General features: G+C 48.3%; 2 protein-coding genes across 7 annotated transcripts in view; one reads left to right on the top strand and one right to left on the bottom strand.

Annotated features, from left to right (window-relative positions):
• Nucleotides 1–2,087: 2,087 nt before the first annotated feature.
• Nucleotides 2,088–6,805, top strand: DDIT3 (DNA damage inducible transcript 3). 2 transcript variants are annotated; one of them, XM_003790573.3, is made up of 4 exons: nt 2,088–2,225; nt 4,859–4,906; nt 5,982–6,138; nt 6,223–6,805. In XM_003790573.3, the coding sequence occupies exons 3-4, from the start codon at nt 6,001–6,003 to the stop codon at nt 6,586–6,588; spliced, it is 504 nt and encodes a 167-aa protein (XP_003790621.1). In that variant the 5' UTR covers nt 2,088–2,225; nt 4,859–4,906; nt 5,982–6,000; the 3' UTR covers nt 6,589–6,805. The 2 variants fall into 2 exon arrangements, with proteins under 2 accessions (XP_003790621.1, XP_012661015.1); XM_012805561.2 differs by lacking the exons at nt 2,088–2,225; nt 4,859–4,906 and having other exon boundaries at nt 5,738–6,138.
• The window catches only part of MARS (methionyl-tRNA synthetase), a 25,647-nt gene continuing 22,572 nt past the window's right edge, over nt 6,742–9,816 (bottom strand). For 2 of the 5 annotated variants that reach the window (XM_023513542.1, XM_003790568.3), the window contains exons 16-22: nt 9,494–9,625; nt 9,294–9,398; nt 9,014–9,200; nt 7,410–7,481; nt 7,241–7,264; nt 7,065–7,157; nt 6,742–6,966 (exon numbers count right to left, since the gene is read on the bottom strand). In XM_023513542.1, coding sequence (XP_023369310.1) covers nt 6,820–6,966; nt 7,065–7,157; nt 7,241–7,264; nt 7,410–7,481; nt 9,014–9,200; nt 9,294–9,398; nt 9,494–9,625 — 760 coding nt within the window. In that variant the 3' untranslated portion in view covers nt 6,742–6,819. Of the gene's footprint in view, nt 6,967–7,064; nt 7,482–9,013; nt 9,201–9,293; nt 9,399–9,493; nt 9,626–9,816 lie in introns of all 5 variants that reach the window. The other 3 variants (XM_023513543.1, XM_012805559.2, XM_023513541.1) reach the window with 2 other exon arrangements.

Here is a 9,816-nt window from a genome sequence, read left to right as displayed (position 1 = left end):
GGGGCGGGGCCGGGCCCCCGCCCAGCGGACAGCGGCGAGCCAACTGGAGGGGCCGCAGTGCGCATGCGGGAGCGCGCCTACCCCTCCCCCACAACCCCCCATTAATCCCCAAGAGAACAAACACCCCACGCGGCCCCCCCGTCCTCCGCGGAAGGATCTGAGCCTCTTCCCAGGCCACTGGTGGCCAATCCCAGCCCTCCCCGGGGAGGGGCCCCTTCCAAAGCCACAATCTGTTGGGGGAGACAGGAATGCCAGGTCCAGGAGGGGCCAGTCCCAAAGGATGAAAGTCGCGACTTGCCCTGCCCCGCCCCAAAGGCTTGCCGAGTAGAGTGCTGTGACTTGACCCGCCTCCCCAGGTCAACATGTCACAACACGACCTCGGCCTGTCAAGTCACATGACCTCTGCCTGTCACTGACAACCTGGTCTGTCTTTAGGCCTGGAAAGGCCATCTGGTCCAACCTACCACCGACCCCATTTACAGAAGGGGAGATGGAGGACTGGAGCGACCCAGCGGCCTCTCCAACAACCTGTCACTGCCACACTACTCCAGTCACAACCGGCCTTGTGACAATTTCTTCTTAAACTCTAGTTAACCCCATGAAGGTATGACAGGATATGTAACAGGCCACCACATGGCCTCTATTTTTATGGCACAAGAAAAATACATTTTGCGTGGTGCTTTATTTTTTTTTGGGACATAGTCTCGCTTTGTTGTCCTCAGAGTGTATGGCATAGCGCACAGCAATTCCAAACTCTTGGCCTCAAGTGATTCTCTTGCCTCAGCCTCCCGAGTAGCTGGGACTATAGAAACCCTCCACAACGCCGGCTATTTTTTTAGAGATGGGGGTTTTGCTCTTGCAGAGGCTGGCCTCGAACTCCTGAACTCAGGCAATCCACCGGCCTTGGCCGCCCAGAGTGCTAATATTACAGGCATGAGCTACCCCGTCAGCGCGAGGTGCTTTTTAAATTTTGTTCAAGTTGCCTTCAAGTTCCGAGTTTTCATTGTACAACTCCGTATCTTCAATTTACAAACAAGAACGGACCGTCCCTGGGCAAGAGTCAAGGAATTCAGACTAGAATGTGGACTCCTGACAACCCAGTCCCGGCGGCCGCAGCTGAAGTGCACGTACACGCCCAGGCAACAAGGCTTTACTGCAAACCCCCGGCGAACACCGAGGAGGGAGGACGCCTGCGGCCCCTCCCTCAAGACCCCTCCCAGCAGTGTGGCACAGTACCTACTATCTGGTACAGCCAAAAGGGAGGGGCTTGGTCCTGGTGAAACGCACTAGAGCACCATAGGGAGAAATACAGAGGGCAGTGAGAATCGGTTCCATTGGGCAAAAAAACGTTGAATTCCGGCATGCTGAGGACTTATCGAAAACTACAAGATAATTTTCTGCTGAGAGAAGCAGAAAATTACTACCAAGGGAATTCCATAACCTCAGCCCCTTTCAGCAGGCTAGGAGACCATTTAAGAAGAGTCGAACGTCCACAATCCCAATGGATAGATGCAAACTTTCAAAGGAGAAAGGTTCAAAAGGCCTAAGTGCCCATTAGTTGGGAGGGGCCAAAGGAAATAGGGAGTCCTTTGAAGAGTAGGTAAAACAGGGGCCAACGCTGGGTGGGCGGAGCAACAGTTCTTCGGGGGGACAAGCCCCAGTGACGCTCTACATTACAGCCTTGGGGGTGGCCACGGTTGATAACCGTTTGGGCCGTTGGGTGCTGAGAGCTTGTGCCCCGCCCCCTCTCCTCTCCCCCACCCCCCGCACCTCCCACCACCCTGGCTCTCTCCTGCGCGTGCGCGCGCAGACACTGGTTGCCAAACATTGCATCATCCCCGCCCCCCTTCCTACCCTCCCCACCACACTCCCCTCCGCGCGCGCGCATGACTCACCCACCGCCTCCGCGAAGCCTCGTGACCCAAAGCCACTTCCGGGTCCGACACGGCGTAGACCCCCAAACCCGAGGGCGCGGTGGGGGCGGTGCCTCAGGGCCCCTGAATGGCGGACGTGAGGGATGAGGCGGGGCCAATGCCGGCGTGCCGCTTTCTGATTGGTAGGTTTATGGATCCCGCCCCCGGGAGGAGGGCAAGGCGATGGTAAAAGATCACAGCTCTACCAGCCTGAGGTCAGAGGCTTGAGTCTAAGACATAGAGCATATCATGTTGAAGATGAACGGGTGGCAGCGACAGAGCCAAAATCAGAGCCGGAACCTGAGGAGAGAGGCGAGTATTGATCGCCCCCATCTACCCTTTATCCTCCCATCTTCGCTAGCATCACTTGTCTCCTCAAAGTTGGAGCGACCGCTCTGTAGGAGGTGCCCTAGCCTCTCCCGCATGAAATTTGGGACGGTCCGAGGGAGGAGAAGTAGCCTTTACTCAGGAGTAGTACTTACAGACTCATATAATTTGGGACGATAGCGCCCACTCCATCTCTGCCCGAATCACGGGCTCTGTTCTATGCTGTTAGGCAAAAGGATCCCTGCTGCCCTCGGGGAAATTCATTCTCTCCAGTTGCCAACAGCGGGCCACCTCTTTAGGCCTGTCTGGAGGGAGGCGGGGCAGCAGGACACACCCCTGCTATGAGAAGACTGGATGACCATGGCTCAGGCCGTTTCAGCCGCTGCGCCACCAGCGGCATTCTCCCTACCTCACCCGGTCGCGTCTCAGCTGCAGCGCCTCGGGGTCAGCATGGTCATTTGGGTAGCTGGGGCTCCTGGGCCCTGCAGAGAACAGCAGAACCTCGAAGAAGACTGACGCGAGTTATTGGGGGGAGGGTTGCAGATGCAGTGGGAGCCGAGGTGGGTTTCCCGCACAAGAGCAGCCTGGATCTTAAATGTAGAAAGTCATTTGGGTTATCTCCAGTGTATTGTTTTTCCCCTGGGATTGGTACCTGCCTCTTTGCTCTGTCCTGTCTCCCAACTGATCTCTGTGTAACCATTGCATCAGGCCAGCCCCCTGTTTGGCTCTGCAGCCCTCTGGCCTAGGGCTTCACTGCTGATGAAAGTCAGGTCCTACACACTGGAAGGCAAGGAAGGGTTCCCCAGGGAGGACAGCCCTGCAGAGAAATATTCAGAGCAATATTGCATCTGCAGGCCCCAGGGATAGGCAGATGCTGCTCTGCCTCTAGACTTAGTCGTCCTTTCCCTGTAAAAGATTGAAAGGAATTTACCCGTTCATTCTCTACAAATACTTAATGAGTGCCTACTATGTGCCAAGCAACTTGGGGCCCAGGGCATATCCAGAGAGAAAAAAGTCATCTCAGTGAGAGACATACAGTAAAACAAAGAATCTAAGGGCTAGGGAGAAAACTAAAGCAATGAAAGGTATAAAGAATGTTCAGGGTGGAGGTTACAGTTTTACATTAAGCGGCCATTACTTAATGGATGTGACATTTAACTGAAAGACCCAAAGGAGGCAAGGCAGTGGGCCATGCAGTTAATGTAGAAAAAAGAGCTTTCTAGAAAGAACAGCCAGTGTAGAAACACTAAGATGAAAACATGCTTGGCATCTTTAGAGAACAGGCCAGTGGACTGGACTAGAGTAAGCAAGAGATGGTAGATGAGTGGTAGATGTCAAGTCAGGGGTAGGGTAGGAGCGTATTGTGTAGGGCTTTGTGAGCCGTATTATTAGCCTTTAATATGCATAAAATAGAAAGACATTGGAGGATTTGGAGTGGAGGGGTGACCTAAGTTTTAAAATGCCCACTCTGGCTGCTATTATTGTGAATAGACTCAGAACTGAGTCCCAAAAGAATCAGGAAGACCCTCTGCAGTCAGGAGTCCTCTACAATAATCAGGGGTTAGATGATAATAAACTAAGCTAGATTGGAAACAATGGAATTGGTGAGAAATGTTTAAAGTAGGAGTTGAGAAAATTTGGTAATGTTGCCAGACGCAGGGGCACGTGCCTATAGTCCTAGCTACTCCGAAGGCTGATAGAGGAAGATTGCTTGAGTCCAGGAGTTCTGGGCTATAGTGTGCTATGCTGTTCAGGTGTCCTCACTAAGTTTGGCATCAATACGGTGACCTCCCGGGAGCAGGGGGCCACCAGGTTGCCTAAGGAGTGAACTGGCCCAGGTTGGAAACAGAGCAGGTCAAAACTCCTGTGCTGATCAGTAGTGGGATTGCACCTGTGAATATAGCCACTGCAATCCAGCCTGGGAAACATAGCGAGACCAGTCTCTTAATAAAAACATATATTAAAAAATAAATTTGGTAATGCTTTGGATTGGATTGTGGGGTATGAGAGGAGAGGAAGCAAGGATAATAAGGTTTTTGGCTCAAGCAACTAGAATTGCCATTTAATGACATGGGGAGGGCCTTGGAAGGGGAAGATCAGGAGTTTTTCTTTGGACATACTTTGAGATGCCTATTAGACATTAAAAAGAAATGGCAAGGAAGGAGTAGATAGCAGAGTTGGAGTCTCCAGAAGAGTCCAGATTGGAAATGTACACTTGAAAATTGTTGGATAAAGTGAGGAAAACTTGATTTGTGCCTATTTTCTATAGTTTAGTCCTCACCCTGGCAGGTTTGAGGCCTGCCTTAGATTTAGAGAAAGCTGAGTTGGCCAGGACTTTGCTATTATATAATCAGGACTACAAATGTCAACAACTAAAAATAAAGGAAGTTAGGCTCTCTTCTGTCTTTAGAAATGGCTACAGGCACCATTAACTATCCCTAAGACTGGAAGTAAGGAAAGATAGGTAGCTGAAGATAAAAAGAACTTGCCAAACCCCACACTGTACCCCAGAAGTGCATTAATGTACATAGTTACCATTCAATAAAAAAAAAAAAAAAAAAAAGAACTTGCCTCTCCCCCTTCCAAAAATGGTCAACAGTTATCTTTATTCCCCACAGTGTTCCAGAAGGAAGTGTATCTTCATACATCACCACACCTGAAAGCAGGTAAATGTGACCCTTTCCCCAAACCAAGTCCTAAAAGATGGCTGCTTAGACTTCCTTTCCTGGGACCTTAGGAGATTATGGAAAGACCCAAACAAGGTGGGAGAGGAGGGTTTGAATCCAAGTGAGTTTTGCTGTCAAGCTAGGTCTATTCTCCTGGCATACCCCTAACAAGGTGACCATGCTCCTATTCCTAATTAAAACCTGGCCCTCAAGTCAACCTCAACAAAGACAGTTGGCTTGTCTTACCAATCTTAAGTCCCATAGGTTAAACTGACTCAAAGAACTATTAGCCCAAGATGCTCACACAGAAGGAGCACACGTGGTCTGGTAATTGTACCTAGAAGCTACCAATAGTTTCCCAAATAGGGTTGAGGACTTGGTAAGATCCTGTAAGAATGCTTTTTCAAATCCAGGGCAAAAAGCAAAGAGGGAATATTAGTATAGACTGGGAGTAAATTTCAAAAGGCAAGACAGTAGGCTCAGGGCCATACATAGCTCATTAAGTAGGGCGCAGGCCACATGCAGCAAGGCTGGCAAGTTCAAGCCCAGGCCTGCTAAACACCAGTGACGACTGCAACCAAAAAATAGCTGGGCGTTGTGGCGGGTGCCTATAGTTCCAGCTACCCAGGAGGCTGAGGCAGGAATCGTTTAAGCCAGTGGTTCTCAACCTGTGGGTTGCAACCCTTTTTAACAATGAAAATACATTATGGCATTAGGAAGGTTGAGAACCACTGGCTTAAGCCCAAGAGTTGGAGGTTGCTGTGAGATGTGATGCCACAGCACTCTACCAAGGGCAACATAGTAAGACTGTCTCAAAAAAAAAAAAAAAAAAAAGGCAAGACAGTAAATATTTTAGATATTGAGGGCCATATAGTCTCTGTCACTATTCATCTCTACCATTATAGTACAAAAGCAGCCATAACAATATGTAAATAAATATATATGGTTGTGTTCCAATAAAACTTTACAAAAATAGGTAGTAGACTAGTTTGCCAACCTGTGACATAGACTGCTTGGTGGAGCTTATTCCACCCACTCCCCATTTTTCTATTTTTCTAAGTATATACTTTTCCAGACCTGATTCAACTACAGAGATGGCAGCTGAGTCACTGCCTTTCTCCTTTGGGACACTGTCCAGCTGGGAGCTGGAAGCCTGGTATGAGGACCTGCAAGAGGTCCTGTCCTCAGATGAAAATGGGGTTACCTATGTCTCACCACCTGGAAATGAAGAGGTAAGAATGCCAGGCCTAAAGCTGGAGGGTGATGTTACCTTTCCCTTCTCAACTAATACCTACTCTCCCTATCTTTCCTTGAAGGAAGAATCAACAAAAACCTTTACCACTCTTGACCCTGCCTCTGTGGCTTGGCTGACTGAGGAGCCAGGAGCAGCAGAGGTCACAAGCACTTCACAGAGCCCTCACTCTCCAGATTCCAGTCAGAGTTCCCTGACTCAGGAGGAAGAGGAAGACCAAAGAACCAGGAAACGGAAACAGAGTGGCCATTCCCTAGCCCGGGCTGGAAAGCAGCGCATGAAGGAGAGAGAACAGGAGAACGAGAGGAAAGTGGCACAGCTAGCTGAAGAGAATGAACGGCTCAAGCAGGAAATTGAGCGCCTGACTAAGGAAGTAGAGGCAACTCGCAGAGCTTTGATTGACCGAATGGTTGATCTGCACCAACCATGAATGATTGGGACCATCACTCTCCCACTCAGGCCCACTACCTACCTTTCCCAGAAGTGGCTCTTGACCACCTGCTCACTAGTGCCAATGATGTGACCCTCAACCCCACATATTCATAAGGTAGGCATAGGACAGACAAAAGGAAAGGGTCTCCACTTGTATTTAGAGAGTGTACATTTATTTATTACTGTATCTATCCATTAAAGTGATTTTCTATGAGTCACAAGTTTCCTTTCACTTTTTCTTCTTGCATTTAGGGGCTTCAGGGGGTTTCCCCTCAGCTAGCGACAACTGTTTCTTTAGATCCAAGAGTTTAGCCACCTCCGCAGCAATCTGGTTCTTGTCTGCCTTTTGTGCTTTCAGTTCTCGGACAATGTTGCCCTAAGAGAAGGAGGAGTGAAGAGAATAATAGTGAGACCAGAAAAGACGTATATAGGATTCAGCTTTTTCCAGTTTCCCACAGGTCTTAAGCTTCATACTTGTTTTGTCACTTCATCCATCAGCATTTGTATCTGCTGTGGCCCTGTTGCTGCAACAGTGTCTACAACTGCTGGCTTGGGAGACACTTTTGCCTGGAAAAGAACAACAGAGTTACTGCCAGTTGCCATAAAACTCCCCAACCTCCAATTGTATATATTACCAGGGGAGTGATTACCTTTAGCTCCAAGGACTCTTCTAGCTAAGATAGGAAAGAAAAACTGTAAGTGAAGAAGTAGCAGGGTCAAAGATGGAAAGAGTGATAAGTCAGGGCTACTTAGGGAAACTAAGGAGGTGACACCATGGCTAATGCTGAGTGAGACGACAGCAGTCTTTAGCTTTCTCACCTGGCCCCCTCCAAAGCGCTGCCTCAAACTTTCAATCTGGTCATTTTCCAATTTTTGGAACAAGGGACTGACCTGTTAAGAAAGAATCCCAGAATCACTCACTATTCCATGGCCTCTAGAGAGGATGTCTCCAACCCTGATCTCTTGACATTTAGGAATCATAAATGTGTATAGAAAAAAGTGGAGTATAACCCTAAGCTAATACCTGATTTCAGGAAAAGGATTTAGAAAAAGAATAAGCATTCTCAATGAAAGCCCAAATAATGAAAAAGGGCAACGATTATTTAAACTATCTAATGATGCAGGTTGGGTGCGGTGCCTCATGCCTATAATCCTAGCACTCTGGGAGGCTAGGCAGGTAGACCGCCTGAGCCAGAGGGAGACCCTGTCTCTAATTTAAAAAAAAAAAAGGCCAGCCTGAGCAAGAGCAAGACCCTGTCTCTAAAAATAGCTGGGCATTGTGGCAAGTGCCTATAGTCCCAACTACTTGGGAGGCTGAGGCAAGAGAGTCACTTGAGCCCAAGAGTTGGAGGTTGTGGTGAGCTATGAAGCCACAGCACTCTACTGAGGGCGACAAAATAAGACTGTCTCAAAAAAAAAAAAAAAAAAGGTTGATTCAGAAGTTTAGGAATGTACGTTATTGTCCTTTGTCAAAGAGGCAATGACTACCTGTTTTCTCTGCCCACTGTGCTAGCATCATGGTGTTTTTTTTTTCTTTCTTTTGTTTTTTTTTAGAGACAGAGTCACTTTATTGCCCTTGGTAGAGTGCTGTGCTATCACAGCTCACAGCAACCTCCAACTCCTGGGCTTAGGTGATTCTCTTGCCTCAGCCCCATTACTAGCTGGGACTATAGGTGCCCACCACAGCACCCAGCTATTTTGTTGTTGCAGTTTGGTTGGGGCTGGTTTGGAACCCGCCACCCTTGGTATATGGGGCCAGCTCCTAGGCTCAAGAGATCATCCTGCCTCAGCCTCCCACTTAGCTAGGACTACAGGTGCCCACCACAACGCCTGGCTAAGTTTTCTATTTTTAGCAGAGACAAGGTTTTTGCTCTCATTCTTGCTCACACTTGTCTTGAACTTCTGAGCTAAAGCAATCCACCTGCTTCTGCCTCCCAGAGTGCTAGGATTATAGGCATGAGCCACTGTGCTCAGTAATGATGATATATCTTAAAACATCTGTACACAAGTTAATTTTGTGCACCAGGTAGAGTTTGGAGAACAATAAGCATATACAGACAAACTGGACTTGTGAACCAAGACCAAGGACTTTATACAAGAAATTTAAGAGTCCGGAGGCTTGAATCCAGCCTGGGCCTGCCAAACAACAATGACAATGACAACCAAAAAATAGCTGGGAGTTGTGGTGGGTGCCTGTAGTACAAGCTACTTGGGAGGGTGAGGCAAGAAGATCACTTAAGCCCAAGAGTGTAAGCTGTGACATCACAGCACTCTACCCAGGGTGACAGCTTGAGACTCTTGTCTCAAACAACAACAAAAAAAATTTAAGAGTCCCAAAGTAAAGCTTGGTGGGATGTTAGAGGACACATGATAAAAGTATAAATTTTCAAAGAGGCTGGATCTACCAACTCTCAGAGACCTACTGTGCCAATCTGGTGTCCTGCTGGTAAGGTACACAGGAAGTTTGTAAGCAGGACACTGCAGGCTGGAGGTGAGAGCTGCAGCTGGGCCTGGATGGTGGCGCTAACCGAGGGCATGTAAGGTTGGAGCATAACGGACAACAAGGCCGCTATATTCACTGCCAGGCCTGTCACTGTGCCTGCCCGCTGCCTGGGGAGAAAGAGTTATTAGTTAAGTCCTCTAAGGAGGATGCAGCCAACCAGCCACCTTATTCCTACAGCCAACTCTTAACTCCTTGCATACCTGTCAGCCTCGGTGCCTTTAATCCACTTCCAGGGCTCATTCACCTGGATATATTGGTTGCCATGTCGAGATATGGTGAGGATACTACGTAAGGCATCACGAATTCTGGAAAAGGAGACAGGCCAGGGAGTGAGGTCCTATAGAGATCAGTATGGGGCTCTCAAATGCTACCACTTGAAGTAGAGGTACAAGATACTTACCGAACTTTCTCAAGCAGCTGGTGATAGTGCCGGAGCTCCAGGGTGACATGGGCCAGCAGGCGCTGATCATCCGGGGTAAGCACCATCTCAGGCACATAGCCCCCAAAGAATTTAGACACAAACATCCCAGCTCTTAAGCAGGGATAAAAAAGGAAAAGAAGAGAAAAATCATTTTTTTTCTTCCTGAGCTGAACTAATGTGATTTCAGAAAACCAGTTTCCTTATTGATTCAATTTCCACAACTATGCATTCTCTCAGGATTCCTACCCAGAACTCATACCTTCTGGCTTCCTCAAGCTGGAAGGCAAAGTTTTTTTTTTTTT

The sequence above is a fragment of the Otolemur garnettii genome, unplaced genomic scaffold (genome assembly GCF_000181295.1).
Source record: "Otolemur garnettii isolate 467f Iridium unplaced genomic scaffold, OtoGar3 scaffold00043, whole genome shotgun sequence".
In the NCBI taxonomy this organism is placed as follows: Eukaryota; Metazoa; Chordata; class Mammalia; order Primates; family Galagidae; genus Otolemur; species Otolemur garnettii.
This window is presented reverse-complemented; position numbering and strand designations above follow the sequence as displayed.

What these genes read in the sequence shown, in the direction of transcription:
- DDIT3 (XM_003790573.3), top strand. Translation starts at nt 6,001, where the DNA reads ATGGCAGCTGAGTCACTGCCTTTCTCCTTTGGGACACTGTCCAGCTGG. An exon ending in CACCACCTGGAAATGAAGAG is followed by an intron (nt 6,139 to 6,222) that starts GTAAGAATGCCA and finishes CTTTCCTTGAAG; the next exon opens with GAAGAATCAACAAAAACCTT.